Below are 20,362 nucleotides of genomic sequence, written 5' to 3' on the forward strand. Positions count from 1 at the left end.
TCATAGAATTGCATCTGAAATCATTTATCTTATTAAAACCATACTAATCACGAAGCCCCTTTAGGCTATTTTTTGTATTTCAGCCAAATATGTCTCACCAGTAAGTTCTTTTATATCATCATTCAACAGCCTCTTCACTTTATAAAAATAGCCCTCAGCTCCCCAGATACTTATAATCAAAAACTACTTCATTTTCCCAGATACAGAATTACAATTATTATAAGTACAATTAACTAAAAAGTAGTCTTTTTTCATTATTACATAGCATTACTGCAGTATTTTCTCCTCCACCTCAGATTTTTTTAATGTAATTATTTGTAAATCTTTGCTCATAGACCAAAATAAGTGAAACCAAAAATCGAGAATAGAGCTTCATAATATTCCTGAAGCCAAGGGGCATTTTTTTCCCTTGGTTTTCTGAGGAACAAAGGACAATGTATGTATACATACACAAAGAGACATGAAACAGTGTCTGGAAGTTATGCAAGAGACCAAAAGCACTGCATAATTGAAGTGATGGCTTCCATATGGCACAGAGATACATATGTCTTCATGACACCAACACAAGCAGTTGGCAAGTGATACAAAGTCAATGACTGCACTGTTTAGGTATTGTTAAGCAACTCATGATTTGTCTACTAATTAAAGGGATGGAGGTTCTCCATTGTTTTGTTGTAGGGTCACGATTTTTTTTCACTGTTGTTTTTAAATGAAACTTCCTGGATGCATCAGAGTATTCTGCTACATTCTAAACAGAGCATTCAGGCCACCCATACATTCTTCTCACTCCTTGATGTACAGCTCGCCAGTCCAAGAACAACTGGACTTCTTTGTATTTAAGAGAGCAATACCAGATGTTCTAACTTTAAAAGGCAGAAATTGTCTCAGGATTCTAATTATCAATTCAAACAATACATATTTATACACATATACCTATACCTATATAGTAATCACACTTCAAAAGCATAACCTCTATTACAAACATCCTTAATTCAAAGGAAACAACACACTTTTTCATATTTCAACTTTAATAAAATTCACAGTTCAAATTAATGCAAGTGAAGACAACAAGTTCTAAAGAAATGTATTTAAATATTAAATAAGAATTATAAAATTTAACTTGGTACACGATGATTTGACAAATATATACTAACAGTCATATACAAAAAAATCATTATTTCTCACTGGCACTCACAGATATAATTTACACAATTAAATGTTTAATTAGAATGTTAACCATATAAAGAAAATAATATATCTAGTAAAAATAAAATACAATCACACAATTTTTAATATCTAATTTTCAATATGCGATTCAAACTCTATTTTACAAAATTATAAATTACTGTATACACAAAAAGATAAAGCAAGAAAGACTCCATTCTATGACAGGAAACAGCTAACCAGTTATTTCTGGGAAGTCTCTTATTTTACTCATCTTAATATCCATAAAAATATAAATTTCATCTTTTTTTACATTTTGCATGATTTGAGGCACTTTTTCTTCAAATTAGATGTACATTCTTAGGAAATGTCTGTGGGGGGAAAAGAAGAGCCATATCATTTATGACCTGGTTTTTAGAATACTTATAAATATGTACAGTTTCAACAGTTTTATTTTATTTTGCTTAAAGAATCTGTGGACTCCTAATTTACAGTCAAATCCTGAGATTGCAGACTAATGTGTGTGCAGAGGGGCAGGAAGGTTGATCAGTACTTTTAGAGACTTTAATTATTGATTTTTCCCTTAAAGATTTATGATATCTAGACATACCAAAACAGAAAAGAACTTGACATCTTGTAAACAACTCATTAAATATCCCTAACATTTATTAATCTGTAGTATTGATTGTAAACCTTATTAAATAAATAATTCAAAACAGATACTATCACAGATAACTCCTATAGAGAGAAATCACTAAGTCTCTAAAATCTATAATTTTTAAAAGTCATGTTTATCAGCTCTGTCTTCTACGATCTAGCCCAGGAGAATGTAAATTTGTGTACATTATCTTAAATTATAACACAGTACTTGTTTGGGAAAACTTTTCCAGTATTGTGTTGTTTGAGGACTTTAGGTAAATTTACTCATTTACATGGAATATATTAAAAACAAAGAAAGAGATAAACATAACTTGGTTTAGGTCATTTCAATAACCAAGTGAATTATCTTGATTCATGTTTTGCATTGTTCAAAAGAGTTGAGGCCAGGCACCATGGCTCATGTGTAAAATTCCAAAACTTTGTGCAGCCAAGATGGGAGGATCACTTGAGCCCAAGAGCTCAAGACCAGCCTGGGCAACACAGTGGGACTCTGTTGCCACCAAAAAAAAAAAAAATTAGATGAGCATGGCAGCATGAGCCTGTAGTCTCAGCTACTTGAGAGGCTGAGGTGGGAGGATCACTGGACCCTGGGAGGTTGAGGCTACACCGAGCTGTGATCAAGCCACTGCACTCCAGCCTGGGCAACAGAGTAAGACCCTGTCTCAAAAAAAAAAAGGAAAGAAAAGAAAGAAAGAAAAAAAAGCTTTGAGACAGGTAGATTGAGAGTAATTGAATTAAGTATCTTGCCACTAAAATAATCTAGTTTATTTTCTTAATCTAAAAAAAATTGTTTTCAATTTAGCAACTATAGATATGCAGAACTAACAGTTCTAATTATTATCATTAATGTGTAATAATCGCTTTTAAAATAAGACTAAGTATAGCAACAATAATAGGTCAAGATTGTCTCAGTAATTGTCACAACAAAACTGTGAGATAGTTTAAGTAAATCTCCATGCAGTTATGTGGGATATATTGATATTGAGTTACACTGGCCAGTTCAAGATATTCATGAGTAATCTTAGACTACAAGTCCTTTATGACCTTTTTTTTTTTTTTTTTTGAGACAGAGTCTTGCTCTGTTGCCAAGCCTGGAGTGCAGTGCTGCAATCTCAGCTCACTGTAATCTCCACCTCTTGGGTTCAAGCGATTCTCCTGCCTCAGCCTCCCGAGTAGCTGGGACTACAGGCACGCACCACCACACCCAGCTAATTTTTGCATTTTTAGTAGAGACAGGGTTTCACCATGTTGGCCAAGCTGGTCTCGAACTCCTGACTTCAAGTGATCCACCAGCCTCGGCGTCCCGAAGTGCTGGGATTACAGGCGTGAGCCACCGTGCCCAGCCATCCTCTGACTTTCATTCCCACCTTCACAACCTGAGGAACCCATTTCCTTAAAAGGACTTGTCCATGGTACTGAAATGCTGACCCAAAAAAAGTTGACTTGGTACTACACTGCGAAAGAACTACTGATTAAAGAAATATTTGAAAAGAAATAAGTACCTTTCAGTATTTTGTATAGATTCTACTTTTTTAAATAAATGTTACAATTTACATTCAATTTATTTAGGATCATACACATACTCTATTGCCCAAGGGCTCCTACGATAAATTAGCCAGAATGAAAATTCTGACTTACCATTTCACTCTTGTAAAGTAATAGGCTACAGCAAGAAATAACTACATGTTCATTATCTTTTTTATTCTTTGCTTTTTCTCTTATTATTACAATATCTTCTCTCTGTTTCCTACCTACAGTACCAAAACTGTATCGAAGTTTTAAGACCTGGTTTCTTTTTTATTATCTATTTTGGACAGTTAAAAAATAGAACATGTAAGTACTTTTGTTAATCTAATGTCTATCTGCGTAATGTTTCTGCATAATCATAAAATAACACTAAATGCTGAAAGATTTTTGGAAATCACTCAGGGCTGGTAAGGTTGTCAAAAAACTATTTTAATTCAATCACTGTTGAGGATATTTTAAACTAATTCATTAAAACGGTCTTTTCATTTGGACCAAGTTTTAACATTTAGTGAAAAATCCATAGATTAAGTTCATGGGTATTGCTAAAATAGGCTTCCTGGCTTCTGACATTATTCAAACATTTTCTTAAGAAAATTAGGCTATTAATAGAGTGAAGAGAGAACATGTAGAATGACAGAAAAGATTTGCAAACCATTCACCTGACAAGGGACTAATACCCAGAATATACAAACAATTAAACAGCAAAAAACAGATAATCTGATTTAAAAGAGGGCAAGGTACCTGAATAAACATTTCTCAAAAGAAGACATACAAAAGTCTAACAAATACATGAAAAAAATGCTAAACATCACTAATCATCAGGAAAATGCAAATCATAACCATGATGAGATATGATCTCACTCCAGTTAGAATGGCTATTGTCAAAAAGACAAAAAAAAAATGCTAGTGAGGAGCAGAGAGAAAGGAACCTTTATATACTGTTGGTGGGAATGTAAATTAGTACAGCCATTATGAACAACAGTATGGAAGTTTCTCAAAAACAAAACTAAAAATGGAACTACCATATGACCCCAAAATCCCACTAGTGGGTATTTATCCAAAGGAAAGGAAATCAGTATATCAAAGGGATACCTGCACCCCCATGTTTACTGCAGTACTATTCACAATAGCCAGGATAGGCAATCAAACTAAATGTCCATCAATGGATGAATGGATAAAGAAAATGTGTATATACACAATGGAATACTATTCAGCCATAAAAAGAATGAAATGCTATCATTCTAGGCAGCATGGATGAAGCTGGAGGACATCATGTTAAGTGAAGTAAGTCAGGCACAGAAAAGATAAATATTCTCGCTCATATGAGGGAGCTAAAAAAAAAAAGCTCATAGAAGTAGAGAGTAGAATGTTGGGTATTAGAAACTAAAGAGAGCCAGGCACGGTGGCTCACGCTTGTAATCCCAGCAGTTTGGGAGGCTGAGGCGGGCGGATCACTTGAGGTCAGGAGTTTGAGACCAGCTTGGCCAACATGGTAAACGCTGTCTCTACTAAAAATACAAAAATTAGCAGGGCGTGGTGGCACGTGCCTGTAGTCCCAGCTACTTGAGAGGCTGAGGCAGGAGAATCGCTTGAACCTGGAAGGCGGAGATTGCAGAGATCGCGCCACTGCACTCCAGCCTAGCGACAGAGCGAGACTCTGTCTCCGAAAAAAAAAAAGGCTAAAGAGGAGTGGGGAGGCATAGCTGGGGAGAGGTTGGTTAGTGAATATGGACTACAGTGAGACATGAGGAACAGGTTCTGGGGCTCTGCAGCACTGTAGGGTGAATCTGGTTAACCATAATTCATTGTATATTTTTTTAAAGCTGCAAAAGAAGGTTTTCAGTGCTCACAATATAAAAAAGAATAAATGTTTGAGGCATACAAGTATCAAAATGTCACACTGTACCCCATAAATATGTACAATCATTATGTGTCAACTAAAAAGAAAAGGAAAAAATGTTTAAAAATAAAGTTAGACTATTAAACAGGATAAGAAAAATAAATACATACTCACAGGGTAGTTTTGCTAGGTCTGGGAGCACAGTGGACTCACTGCTAATCTTGTTAACAATCTAGCACATCTTTTGTAATCTAGGAAAAACATTTAAAGGTAAATTATATATAGAGTTACTAGAAATGTTGGGGAAATCCTGTTATTATTGTCACTAATTCATATAACAATAACTACAGTTTAATAAATACCTACTATGTTAAGTGCTGAAAATGGATTTTCTCATCAATTCTTTTAATAACACAGTCGGAAAGGTGCTATTCCTATCTTCACTTTAGAGATGAGACAAGAGCCTCAAAATGTTAATTAATTACCCCATAACTAGTCAAAAGCTTTATCCCAAAGCACGTGCTTTCTCCACCATGCTTGGCTACCATTAGTCATTCTGCCTGTAATCCAATGTGATTACATTTCTCTAGCCATTTAATACAAGTTGTTTTATTTTATTTTATTTTGGAATTTTAATTTATTTATTTACTTACTTATTTATTTATTTATTTAGAAGCCGGGTTGTAAGACTGGCTAATTTTTGTATTTTTGGTAGAGAAAGGGTTTCACCATGTTGCCAAGGCTGGTCTCAAACGCCTGAGCTCAAGCGATCCGCTTGCCTTGGCCTCCCAAAGTGCTGGGATTACAGTCGTGAGCCAACACTCCTGGCCTTTTGTTTAAAAGTTGTTTTTGAAAAAAATTATAATAAATACAACTTAACATGCTGAGTAAAAGTGAATATTCCTCAAGATGAGCAATCTAGTTAAAAAGAAACAAATGCTTAGAATTCATGTTCTTTAAAAGGAAAGTTGAGGCTTAGAAAGGAATTTAAAAACAGCGAACTGAGTTACCACACATAGTCATAATTTTGGCACTTCAAATGATAGCACTTAAATATTATGTTTAGAATTATTATTAACTTCAGTAACTTAAGTATCCAAAAGAATTCATTATAGCAACCTTCACATGCTATCATTACTCAGAAAAATCCAGCACCATTATATAAATGATGTGATATAAAAAATATTTACTTTAAAATAACTTATGAAAAAATTTTTACTTAGAGTTCACAGTCATCTCATTTTTTTCATTTATTTGAGACAGCACCCTATTTATGCCAAGGAATTCGAATCATGATAAAATGTTTAAATCCTAACAAACACTTTAGTCTTTAAGGAAATCTGGCTATTATCAGATTTGAGTAGATTCACAATTAGAATGTGGTTTCATTCCTTACAGTGGCAACAGTACACACAAACCTTAGGTTCTGTCAGTGTTCTAAATCAGTGTTATAAATAGAATCTCAATGTTTAGTCTACTACTTCCCACCCACAGACATTTGAAGTTTAAAATTAAACGCATTTATTGTTGGATAATTAAAAAAAAACCCACCCAAGTTACTTACAAGCTGGCGTTGAGCACTCCCTGGTATTGTAATAGAGTCGGTGGAAATGTTTGCTGCATTCTGGCGAAAATGTGACCGGCCCTAGAGCACAGGAAAAGAATGCTTATTATAAACATAGGCATGTTTTCCAAACAAATTTCCTAGCACTTTATGGGTGGATATAATACAACAGCACTTTACATCCTTCCATGCCCTTAAAAGAACGTGCCTGAGAGCTCTTCCCCCTACCCAGGCTCTGTGGGAGGTAGAGTTGTGGTCTATGAAAAATAATCTAAATTCATTCCATGTTCTCGATATCTCAAATAATGGATCCTTCACATTTAGGAGAACTGTCTAGAAAAATTAGAAGGCAAAAGCTCTGGACAGAAAATAAAAAGTCTGTAGTGAGCAAATTGAGTGGACGAGAAGTACAAACAATAAGTATCTTTGGTTTCTACTTTCTGTTTTTATTTAATAGCAATTAATGTTTACATGCCAAGACATTTATTCCATTTTCTAATTATAATAATTTGTGCCTTATTACTGTCTAGGATAATTGTAAAATAGGCAGGGCCTTGAGAAGTCCCTTGTCTCTCCCTTTAAATCCAAGGTGGGGCCCTTGGATTTAAAAACTTTCATCCCGGATGGCTCGTGTCTGTAATCCCAGCACTTTGGGAGGCCAAGGCAGGAGGATCACTTGAGCCCAGGAGTTCAAGAACAGCCTAAGCACCATAGCAAGACCCTGTTTCTACAAAAAATAAAAATGAAAAATGAGCCAGGCATGGCGGCACACGCCTGTAGTCCCACCTCAGTTACTCTAGAGCCTGAGGCAGGAGGATCCTTGAGCCCAGGAGTTGGAGGCTGCAGTGAGCTATGACTGCACCACTGCACTCCAGCCTGAGCAACAGAGTGAGACCCTATCTCTTAAAAAAAATACACATACAACAACAACAACAACAAAATGTTCATCCCTCCCTCCCTCTGGAGTCTGCTTCTTGTGGGGTCCACGGTCATGTCGCTCACAACTGCCTCGAAAGGCTCAACATCCTCACACATCCCTGTGCCCTGCAGGTGCATCTCCACTTGATCCTCAGGACCATCCTTTCCGTTAATAAACAGGTAGGGCCCTTGGACTTGACTAAGTGGGCAAACCACATCCTTCCCACATTACAGGCCTGAGGTGTAAAACAAGAAAAAAGTAGCTGGGATGACTGGGAACAGAGAGGCAATGCCAATAGTAAATATGGGGATGTACTGTTTAAAATAATTCAGTGATTTGCTAGAAATTGGGACATAGGACAATGTGCAAATGATTCACAAAGTTGATATGAAGAACAAAACAGTGTCATGGGACAGTATTTATCTGTGCTCAAGATGTGGCAGGTGGGCCTGGTGCAGTGGCTCACAACTATAATCCCAGTGCTTTGGGAGGCCAAGGCAGGAGGATCACTTGAGCCAGGAGTTCAAGACCAACCTGGGCAACATAGTGAGACCCCATATCTAAAGAAAATAAAAAATTCACTGAGTGTGATGGCACAGCAGTCCCAGCTGCTTCGGAGGCTGAGGTGGAAGTATCCCTTGAGCCTATTTGTTCAAGGCTGCAGTGAGCCATGATCTCACCACTGAACTCCAGCCTGAGTGATGGAGCCAGACCCTGTCTCAAAAATAAAAAACTTTTGGCCAGGCGCGGTGGCTCACACTTGTAATCCCAGCACTTTGGGAAGCCAAAGCAGGTGGATCACTTGAGGCCAGGAGTTTGAGACCAGCCTGGCAAATGTGGTGAAACCCCATCTCTACTAAAAATACAAAAAATTAGCCAGGTGTGGTGGCGCATGCCTGTAATCCCAGCTATTTGGGAGGCTGAGGCAGGAGAATCGCTTGAACTCGGGAGGTGGAGGTTGCAGTGAGCCGAGATCGCACCACTGTGCTCCAGCCTGGGCAACAAGAGCGAAACTCTGTCTCAGAAAAAAATAATAATAATAAATAAATATATTTTTAAAAGATGTAGCATATGAAAGTCTGTCCCTCCCTGTTCAAAAAATTTCTATTGCCCCCTCCCTCCCTACCCCCACCTGGTTGGGGAACATAGTCTGAATTCCCTAGCATGCCACTTAAGATTATCCACAACATGACTCCAACCTACCTTTCCAGCCATATATTTGACCAGGGCCAAATACGTCCCTACCTAAGCCCACTCACAGTCCGTGCACACCTGTCCTTGCCTAAACCACACCCGGTGTCTTCATGGCTTACTCAATGCACTCCTTCTGAACAGAAGGTCTCCCTCACCACGGGAAAGCCTTATTCATCCCTTAAAGCCCACCTTAAATACTGTGTCTACTACAAGCCTTTCTTGGTAGTTCTTGGCCACTTCATTCACTTCCTGTGTATGCTTAAAAAGTGGTTCATACTTCTATTACTTATTAAGGGCTGGTTTACATTACAGTTAACACAAGTTAGTAGCATCCGTCCATCTCCCCAACTGGACCGTGAGTCCCCTACAGACATTTATTTTCATATCCCTAGTGCCTGACATAGTATTCTGCACACAGTCTTTTTATTTCGTTAATGGAATCACTGATACATTTTGGACTTACCTGTGAAATGCTTTATGAATTTGTCTTTTAAGTTAGAGTCTCTTGGGAATATTTCTGAAAAGAAAAAAAAAAACCATCAGAATTTATTGAATGCATTTCTCCCATTTAAAAATATCCTTAATATGCTAAATACTTAATAAGGCACTAAACACATGGATTTGTGACAGTTTATTTAGCTGATCCCAAACTGGTTTCTCCAGCCCTGACCATTTCCTGGGCTCCAAAACTGCAGTGTACTCACTACTTGCTCTACGGCATGAAGGGTACCTTACAGATCTCTCAAAAGTGTACAGCCGCAATGGAAGGTCTCCTTTTCCTCTGCCCAGACCTGTTTCTCCCGTGTTCCTCAGTCCACTGAAGACTGACTGAAGTGGCATCACTCTTGATCAGGCCCCAGCTCAAGAAGTTATGCTTGACTTCCTTTTTCCCTCACCCCTACACCCAAACCATGAGTTAGTTTTATGTATTTCACTTCCAACAAATTATTCCAGACCCACTCACTTCTTTCTCCTTCCCTCAACATGAGTCTGGCCCAAGCCATCGTCCTTTTGTGACCGTGCCTTGGCAGTGGCCTCCTAACCCCTCTTCTCCTCCCCATAATCGTCTTTCTCCCCAGTAGCCAGAACAAACAAACAGAAATGTACTATAAGTCATGATCTCTCCCACTTGGAAGGTTTTGCGCTTAATACATAATAAAATTTAAAAATAAAATTGTATCTCAGGCTTTACCTTCTACTCACTAAAACTACACCATCCAGAAAATGCAATTTATACAAACAATCGGGAGCATGTGCAACTCTTTCAAAGGAAGAGAAAACTTAAACTTTAGTAAAATAGTTGAGCCTCAAGGTTTGTTGGTAGGTATACATTTAAACTTACAACATTTTAAGAATATAATGGGGAAGTGAACGTTTGTCATCCCCCTCTAGGAGAGTCTGAGCCATCACGGTAATGAGTGTGACTTCGCCAGGACAAGGCAGTGGTGACTGAGGCTTGGTAAATGCAGATGCAGGGATTCTAACTGTTCCTTACATGCCATGAGCTCCTGAGGGACGTGGGAACACTTCCCTGTGCAGGGAGCTCCCCAGTTCAGGGCAGCCTTATGTGAGTTCAGGGCCTGGTTCAGAGCGTGATTGTGTGGGTGCAGCAGGAATGCAGAGAGATCGGAGCTCCCCCCCATTTGACAATGAACACCTGCACTTTACAAACAATTAAAACTAATCCTGAAAAACAAAGCAGCAGTAAAATGAAAGTACTTCATATAAACCTTTCCTCTTCTCTTCAATAATGCTCCAGCCCGAACATAGGTCTTTTCCCCTGTACTTCCCAGAAACCAAAAGCAACAAATTGGCTTCTGTGGTGTCAATATTTGGGCCAGGTAGTTACACTGGTGCTTTCTGAAAAATGAATGAGCTGAGTACAGCAGAAGCATCTACTGTGGCTAAGGCATGCTCAAAGACTTTATAAATAATTCTATTTCCAAAAGCATTTTAGAGTATAATTTTAATCTCTAGACCCTGTGACAATGATGACACTCAGGTGTGTAGAAAATTACATATTTTAAGTAAATTACCCTCCTCATCTCCACCCCATAGCACATTTTATAACTTCTATCAAAGCAGATGTCACATTCTGGTTAGCATGATGGGGCACCGTGTGTGTCTGTCTTCCCCACAATTATGGCTTCCTGAGGAAAGGGATGCGGTCTTGTCCCCCTGTACAACCCGGCTTTGCTGGCAGAGGCACCTGGCACATGTTCAAGGAATAGGAAGCCAAGAGGGTTGCTACCGCTCAAATGGAAACATCAGTGCCTCCTTGTACTCAGTACAGCCCACCAAGAAAACCAGAATTTCAATACACTTGAATTTTAACTTCAAAACCACAAACATCACATAGGAATACAAGAATGTACAACAGATTGATTTAGCTGAAACAGAAAAGTGGTGTTTAAGTTGACACCCGAAGTAACAAGCCAGAGATAAGAAGGTAAGAAGAGATGGGAATGGGGAAGATTGCAGCGTGTTCAAGTATTGGGGGAAATGTCCAGAGCTGCTGAAGAAGAGGTGGGTGAGACAAGGCTGCAGGTGCAGGTAGGCTTTAGAGTTAAGTCGTACACAAACTTTGTGCTTAATTCTGTGGGTGATGAGAAGTCAAAAGGCTTTAGGCAAAGGAATGGTACGGTTAAGCTATTTTCAAAAGACCGTTGAGGGAGGGAGGGAATGGGGAGAATTGGCCAAAGGATACAAAGCTGCAGATGGGTAGGATGAGCAAGTCTAGAAGTCTAATGCATGGCAGAAGGACTGCAGGGAATAATGATGGGTTGTATGTGGGATAATGACTAAGAGAGCAGAGTTCAGGAGTTCTCACCACCAAAAAAAAAGGGCAACTGTGAGATGATGGATATGATTTGCTTGACCACAGTAACCACTGCACTCTGTATACATATATCAAAAATTATGGTGCATACTCTAAAGACATACAATAAAAATAAACAAAATTATATACACCAAACATTTTTTAATAAATAAATTTTGTTTTTTTGAGACAGGGTCTTGCTCTGTTGCCCAGGCTGGAGTGCAATGGTGCGATCACAGCTCACTGTAGCCTCCACCACCTGGGCTCAAGCGATCCTCCCACCTTAGCCTCCCAAAGTGTTGGAATTAGAGGCATGAGCCACTGAGCCCAGCATAAACTATTTTTAATAATAAAAAACAATTATGCCTAAGTATTGTGAAAGGAAAATAAATCTCAGGACCCCAAAATCACTAAGCCAAGGGAAAAGTCAAGCTGGGAACTATGTCAGGCAAACCTGCCTCCCATTAATTCCTAAATAATATAGTTACAAAGATAAAAAGCTACATACATCCCTCATGATTTGCCCACAAGAAAATTCTTTGTGGATGGAGGACAGACAGAACTCAAAGTCATCCCTCTGAGGCTCACCTGAGACAAATGCATATGATTGCTTCCTCTGCCCTATTGTTATGTAAAAATGCAGATTCACTGAGCCACACTAAATTATGTATTCAGTGGAAGACTGATCAAAGAATCAAAAGAATGCAAACTTTTGTCTCTTATCTACTTTTGACCTGGAACCCCCCCCCACACCCACCTCCCTCCCTGCACACACCCCTTTCCCCTCAAACCCGATTCCCCTCCCCCATCCTCCTTCAACTTGTCTTACCTTACTGAACCCAACCAATGTACATCTTACACATATTGATTGATGTGTCATATCTCCCTAAAATGCATAAAAGCAAGCTGTACCCCAATCACCTTGAGCACATGTCAGCAGGACCGCCTGAGGCTGTGTCATGGGTGCATCCTTAACCTCGACAAAATAAACTTTCTAAATTGATTGAGACCTGTCTCAGATACTTTTTGGTTTACAGTACAGAGGGCAAAGAATAGATGCAGAGAGATAAGTTAAAAGGTTTACAGTCATGTGCTGTTTAATGATGGAAATATGTTCTGAGAAATGCATCGTTAGGAGATTCCTCCATTGTGGGAGCATCATAGAGTGCACTTACATAAACCTTGGTGGTAGAGTCTCCTGCACACTCAGCTATATGGTATAGACTATTGCTCCTAGGCTACAAAACCTGTTGTGTTGAATACTGTAGGTAGCTGTAACACCATGGTGAGTATTTGTGAATCTTAACATATCTATACATAGAAAAGGAACAGTAAAAATACAGTATTATAATCTTATAGGACCACCATGGTATATGCAGTCTGTAGATGACAAAATGTCCTTTTGTGGCACGTGACTGTAACTGTATTGACTAGCACTGGCCTATGCAGGGGCTAGCAAACAACAGCTCCTGAGGCAGATCCAGCTTGCTCCTGTGTTTGTGAATAAAGCTCTGCTGCAACATGCCCACATCCATTTGTTTAGGGGTCGCCAGTGGCTGCTTTTTCACTACAAGGGCAGAACTGAGTAGTTGTTGCAGAGATACTATGGCTCACTGTAGAAAGCAGAAAAGTTCCTCTTCAAAGGTCGTCTTGCTTTAAAAATAAAATAATAGACACTAGGAATAATAGCTCCTTACTCCAAAGCCTCCTATCAACTATTAGTTCTCATAATTTAGCCCAGTTAGTTGCTTTGGCTTACTCAGGCATGTCTGGACAGGCCCAGGCAAGTCTTAGCTCACAGCTTATGCCCCTTCCTTATTTGGAAATGTTATTGCTTCCTTAAACCTTTCATAAGCAACTTCGTTTTCTTCTTGGTTCTCCCTTGCACTTACCTATTTAGGGAAGTTTTAGGTTATTAGCAAATCGGGTATCAGTTTAAGACTGTGAGGTCCAGCTCCAGCCAATGGATGCAGGACACAGCAGTAAGGACAACCCAAATGCGTAAGGGATAAATACGTCTGCTTTTCCTTTGTTCAGGTGTGTTCTTGCCATTGTTCCATCTGTGAGGGGCACCCTTTCTGCAGAAAGTAAAGATTGCCTTGCTGAGAGATCCTTTGTCTCTGTGCTGACTTTTCTTTGCAGCACTGATTATCTGCTTCTAACACTCACAAAGCCCAAAATATTGACTATGTGGCCCTTTCTAAAGAAAGTTTGCCAATGCCTGCCCTGCAGCACACTCCTATTTGCAGTAAAAACAAATTAAAATGGTGGGAGGCACCAGGGAGCAGAATTCTGGGGTGGAGAGAAGAGATATTTTTCCATGCACACCCTTTTTATTATTTTTAACTTTTTTGAATATAAATCTGTATTAATTTTTCAATAAAAACTGATTGAAAATGAATTTGCATTTAGTGACTAGATGCACGCAGTAGTTTTTGATCCACAAAATATTAAATAAACAACTGAATATAAGAAAATTACCCCAGGCCGGGCATGGTGGCTCACGCCCATAATTCCAACACTTTGGGAGGCTGAGGCAGGTGGATCACCTGAGGTCAGGAGTTCGAGACCAGCCTGACCAACATGGCGAAACCCCATCTCCATTAAAAATACAAAAAAATTAGCCGAGCGTGGTAGCGTGTGCCAGAAATCCCAGCTACTCGGAAGGCTGAGGCAGGAGAATCAATTGAACCTGTGAGGTGGAGGTTGTAGTGAGCCAAGATCGCACCACTGCACTCCAGCCTGGGTGACAGAGCAAGACTCCATCTCAAAATAAATAAATAAATAAATATAAATAACTAAGTAAAAAGAAAACTCCCTGCAAACAACAAAACTAGTTGATTTCTCTCTGATGGAAAATGTTCTAAGAGAGCAGCATCTACAATGAGATAAATGGGAGCCACACATGTAATTCTAAATGTTTAGTAGCCACATTCAAAAAGTAAAAAGAAACATGTGAATTAATTTAATAATTTGGCCAGTCACAGCGGCTCACGCCTGTCATCCCAGCACTTTGGGAGGATGAGGCTGGAGGATCACTTGGGCCCAGGAGTTTGAGACCAGCCCAGGCAACATAGTGAGACCTCATTTCTAAAATTAAAATTAAAATTAAAAATAATTTATTTTAACTAAGTATAGCCAAAGTGTTACCATTTCAACTTGTTATCAACAATATTAATTACTAATGAGATACTTTACTTTTTTTGCACTAAGTTTTCAAAATTCAGGGTGTATTTTGCACATTCAGCACATCTCAGTTTGAACCAGCCACATGTCAAGTGCTCAGTAGCCTCATGGCTTGTGGATGTGGTGTTGGATGGCACAAGTCTGAAATGTAACTTTACGCCGGGTGCAGTGGCTTATGCCTGTAATCTCGGCACTTTGGGAGACCGAGGCCAGTGGATCGCCTGAGGTCAGGAGTTCAAGACCAGCCTGGTCAACATGGTGAAACTCTGTGTCTACTAAAAATACAAAAACATTAGCCGGGCATGATGGCACACACCTGTAATCCCAGCTACTCAGGAGGCTGAGGCAGGAGAATCACTTGAACCTAGGAGGCAGAGGTTACAGTGAGCTGAGATCGTGCACTCCAGCCTGGGCGACAAGAGCGAGACTCCGTCTCAAAAGAAAAAAAAAAAGAAGAAAAAATAAAATAAAATGTAAGCTTCAAATGACAACTAGATATGAGGAAGAAGTGCTAGTGTTCTATAGCACTGTAAGATGACTACAGTAAACAATAATATACTGTACAATTTCAAGTAGCTAGAAGGAGGATATTGAATGTTCCCAACACAAAAAAATGATAATTGTTTGAGATGGATATGCTAATGACCCTGGTCAGATCACTGTGCATTATATATATTGAAACATCACTATGTACCCATTATTTGCCAATTAAAAAATAATATAAAATGTATGCTTCATTCCTGTGATATATAATTACAATCATATAAAAGATTACATTATTTGGGAGGGTTAAAATCAAACAGGTCTCTAGGTAATGCATGATCATTATCTTGGAACAATTTGAATAAATGACTACCTCATTCATCCAATTTGTAAAAGTTTCTAGTTTTTATTTACTAAAACAGTTGCCATCTGCAGCCCTCCTCAATTGTAAGTTTACAAAATCTTTTAAAGAAATAGATGTGCATATATATGTACATATATATGTTGGCATACTATCTCTTATTCTTATATTCTTGCTTAAAAATGAGCCATGATCTTGTGAAATAACAAAAAATATAATGCAGTACAACCAGAAAACAAAATAATTGAAAATGTTTACTGTTTGCTTCTACCTGCATATAATTTGACTATCTTCCATAAAGATAATTTGTTCTGACATGATTTACTGTTGACAAGCCTTGTTAATTGATCCTCAGTCCTTTGTGAGGTACTATGGAACATTATTTTATGTTTCAATCTAGCATTACATTAGGTACTTAAATCAAAATGTTTGCTGTACAGTTCTTTGAGTTATTTATTTTAAAGACAAGACACTACTAATCTCATTACTAATCAATACTAATAAATCTAATCATTGTATAACAAGTTCCCATTTCAAAAATAAGAACAATTACCTTTATTACAGCAGTACTGAGAGAATTATAGATGAGAACTGTTTTTGGAGAAAAATTCAAATTTAATTTCAATATGACAAAAAATTCAAATTTGTAAAATATATAGCAGAAAAAGCTATACTACATTAAATATAGTATATATATTAAATATATAATAGTAGAAAAATCTACTTCAACTTCTGCCTTCATCGTAACATGAAGTTCTCCTGTGTCTCTGTATCTTCCCATGGCTGTCATCTTATTAACAACACCAGTTGTATTGAAAAAGGGCCGACTCTAGTATGACCTTTTAAATATATTAAAGTTGACTTTTAAATATATTCAAGAAATATTTTTTTAAAAATACTAAATTGGCCGGGCACGGTGTCTCATGTCTGTAATCTCAGCACTTTGGGAGGCTGAGGCAGGCAGATCACTTGAGGTCAGGAGTTCGAGACCAGCCTGGCCAACATGGTGAAACCCCATCTCTACTAAAAATACAAAAATTAGTCAGGCGTGGTGGCACACACCTGCAATCCCAGCTACTCAAGAGGCCAAGGCAGGAGAATCACTGGAACCAGGGAGGCGGAGGTTGCAGTGAGCCCAGGTCGCGCCACTGCACTCCAGCCTGGGTGACAGAGTGAGACTCCATCTCAAAAATAAATAAATACATAAAAATACTAAATTAAAAGCATTTAAAAATAAACTGTCATAAAATGTGTGCCTTCTTCTTTCCTTATGTAGTTACATAACATCTGTACCAGTATATACTTGTACATGTATAAATATTTGTAAATACATTTTTTTATATCATGCTTCTTCTATTACAGTTTAAGATATTTAAATAGAGGGATGTATGTGTGTAACTCTCTTTTTTACACACACATTAGCTGGGTGGTTTAATGAGACCTAAATGCCATTTAGGCTGTAAATTACGCAGAGGATAAAAAAGTAAACTCAAATTGGTTGCTTATTATCTTCTAAATTTTTGCTACGTTCTACAGACTAGCAGTGTTAGCATCTTCTGGGAGCATGTTAGAAATGCAAACCAAGCCCAGACTTACAGTCAGACTTTTATTTTACTGGAACACAGTATGTTGGATAGACTCCCATTGGTATAATTTTGTGTGGCGCTTTTGAGCTGCAGAGACAGAGTTGAGTAGTTGCAAGCACTTTCTCAAACTTTACATACAGAATAAGTACAGATGGATTCTGCCTTCAGAAACGACCATATATTGTGTATTTGTTTTGTAGGGCTGCCATAACAAAGTTCTAGAAATGGGATGGCTTATATCAACAGAGACTTGCTCTCTCACAGTTCTGGAGGCAAGAAGTCTGAAATCAAGATGTGGGCAGGGCCATGCTTTCTCTGAAGTCTTGAGGGAAGGATCCTTCCTTGCCTGTTCCAGCTCTGGTGGCTGCCGGCAACCCTTGGCATTCTTTGGCTTGTGGATGCTTCACTCCAATCTCTGCCTTCATTGCCACATGGAGTTCTCCTGTGTCTCTCTATCTTCCCATGGCCATCATCTTATTGAGACATCAGTTATACTGAAAAAGGGCCAATTCTACTCCAGTATGACCTCATCATAACTAATTACATCTGCAATGACCCTATTTCCCAATAGGGCCACACTCTGAGGCACTAGGGGACTAGATCCTCAATGTATTTTGAGGAAGAGGAACACAATTAAATTCCTAATGTATGAAATCTGAATTCACTGAACAAATAAATTGGAATTAGCTATCTGCATTATAAAAGTTAATTATTTTCACAATAATTTGCTCAAAATTATTTTTAAATGATTTAACCAAGACATCAAAAAACATGACTTATTTACAAAATTTCAATGGGGCATAACTTTTATATAAATAAATATATTCTGTAATGTGAGGTTTTATTACAACCTCCTGTGAAAGAAATCAGCTAGTCAATTTAGCCAATGCAAGTTGTAAAGACCCACCTACAAAGAATATCCTGACTGAAAAACTTCCAAAAATAGAAAATATTTATTTTTATTTTTATTTTTTTAGAGACAGAGTCTTGCCCTGTCACCACAGCTGGAGTGCAGTGGTACAATCATAGCTCACTGCAGCTTCAAACTGCTGGGCTTAAGCAGTCCTCCTGCCTCAGCCTCCCAAGTAGCTAGGACAACAGGCATGCCACCATGCCCGGCTAATTCATTTTTTTTTACTTTTTGTAGAGAAGGGGTCTTACTTTGTTGCCCAAGCTGGTCCTGAACTCGTGGCCTCAAGAGATCCTCCTGCCTCAGCCTCCCAAAGAGTTGAGATTTCAGGTGTGAGCCACTTTGCCTGACCAGAAATATTTTTAAAACATCACTCACTCCAGGTTATTTATATTATTTAAAGTTTTTGTAGCAGTGTTATTTGGATTTTTTTCTTATTTTCTAAGTAGCTTTTGAAAAAATAAATTATTTATTTATAATTATTCTTTCTGTGACAAATAGCTTTAAAAGGCAGTATTTATATCCTAAAACTAAAACCCAAAGTTTTGGAAGATGTCAACCATCTTCAAGAGTGATATAAAATTTTTAAAATAAGTCTTTTATTATTGAGCAGTTTTAGATGCACAGAAAAATTAAATAATACAAAGCATTCCCATATGCCCTGCCCTGGTGTCTCCTATTATTAACATTACATTAGTATGGCACATTTCTTGCAATTAGTGAACCAATACTGGTACATTCTTACTCACTAAAGTCCATACTCCTTTCAGATTTCTGTCACTTTTCCTTGATGTCCTTTTTTGTCCCAGGATTCCACATTGCACTTAGTCATTATGTCTCCTTAGGCGCCTCTTGGCCGTGATAGTCTCTCAAAATTTCCTTGTTTTGGTAACTTTGAGCATTTGGAGGAGTCTTTGTCAGGTATGTTGTAGAATGTCCCTCATTTGAGATTTGCCTGATGTTTTCCTTGTGATTAAACTGAGATTACGGGTGTTAGGGAGGAAGACCACCGAGGCAAATGCCATTTTCATCACATCCTGTGAAGGGTGCACACTTTTAGTGTAATTTATGTTTGCTGGTGTTGACCTTGACCTCCTGGCTGAGTCCCTGTGTGTCAGGATTCTTACTGCAAAGCTACTCCTTCCCCACCCTAGTCCCCCAGCCCCGTACTGTACTTCTCAGAAGGAGGTCACTATGCTCAGCCCACACTTGAGGACTGGGGAGTTGTGTCCCTTCTTTGAGGACATAGTATCTACATGCATTATTTAGAATTCTTCCACATAAGAGGTTTGTCTTTTCTCCTCCAGTTATTTATTTACTCATTTATTTACACAAGCAATGACTGATGAATATTTTATATTTTGTGTTATAATCTAATAGTACTTTCTTTATTTTGTATCTCAGATGGTTCTGGCTCTGGCCATTATGAAATGTTTTACTTGGCTCCTGTGTTCCTTTGATTCTGTCGTTAGCAAGTTTTTGTTATTTTTATTGCTTTGTATTTGTTATCACTTTTTAAAAACTTTCTGGCATTATCAGATACTCTAGGCTTATTTCTTACTATTTTCTGTCCTAGTCTTGGTTTTAGGGATTTCTCCAATCAACCCTGGTTCTTTTACTGGAGAATGGCATTAGAAACCAAGATCAGGGCATTTGGTGTGCTCCTGGTGACTACAGTGTGGCTGCTTCTAGCCCCTCGAAGCTGACAGAGCAAGGAAAAATGTGTACGGTATAAGTGAGCAACTTGATTTTTATATATCCAGTGTTTAAATTATTTCTAAAATTGGACTACGGTACTTAATGGTATATATTCTGGGGGCTGGGCACAATGTTATCCCAGCACTTTGGGAGGACAAGGTGGAAAAATCACTTGAAGCCAGAAGTTTGAGACCAGCCTGCACAACATAGCGAGACTCTATCTCTACAAAAAATTTTAAAATGAGCTGAGCATGGTGGTGCATGACTGTGGTCCATGCTATTTGGGAGGCTGAGGCAGAAGGATCCCTTGAGCCCAGGAGTTAGAAGATGCAGTGAGCTCTGATCATGCCACTGCCCTCCAGCCTTGGTGACAGAGTGATACTCCATCTCTAAAAAAAAATTGGAAGGTGCAGCATCTGTAACATTTCACTGATTATAAGAACTGCATAAAA

The 20,362-nt window shown here is 38.4% G+C and overlaps 1 protein-coding gene across 2 annotated transcripts in view; it reads right to left on the minus strand.

Moving 5' to 3' along the window:
* Window positions 1–971: 971 nt before the first annotated feature.
* ALKAL1 (ALK and LTK ligand 1) overlaps window positions 972–20,362 on the minus strand; it is a 31,653-nt gene continuing 12,262 nt past the window's right edge. Inside the window, exons 2-5 of one of the 2 annotated variants that reach the window (XM_003823257.5) lie at window positions 9,332–9,385; window positions 6,756–6,836; window positions 5,366–5,442; window positions 972–1,535 (exon numbers count right to left, since the gene is read on the minus strand). In XM_003823257.5, the coding sequence (XP_003823305.1) occupies window positions 5,378–5,442; window positions 6,756–6,836; window positions 9,332–9,385 (200 nt within the window). In that variant the 3' untranslated portion in view covers window positions 972–1,535; window positions 5,366–5,377. Of the gene's footprint in view, window positions 1,536–5,361; window positions 5,443–6,755; window positions 6,837–9,331; window positions 9,386–20,362 lie in introns of both variants that reach the window. The other variant, XM_034966080.3, reaches the window with a different exon arrangement.

This window comes from Pan paniscus, chromosome 7 (genome assembly GCF_029289425.2).
Source record: "Pan paniscus chromosome 7, NHGRI_mPanPan1-v2.0_pri, whole genome shotgun sequence".
Taxonomy (NCBI): Eukaryota; Metazoa; Chordata; class Mammalia; order Primates; family Hominidae; genus Pan; species Pan paniscus.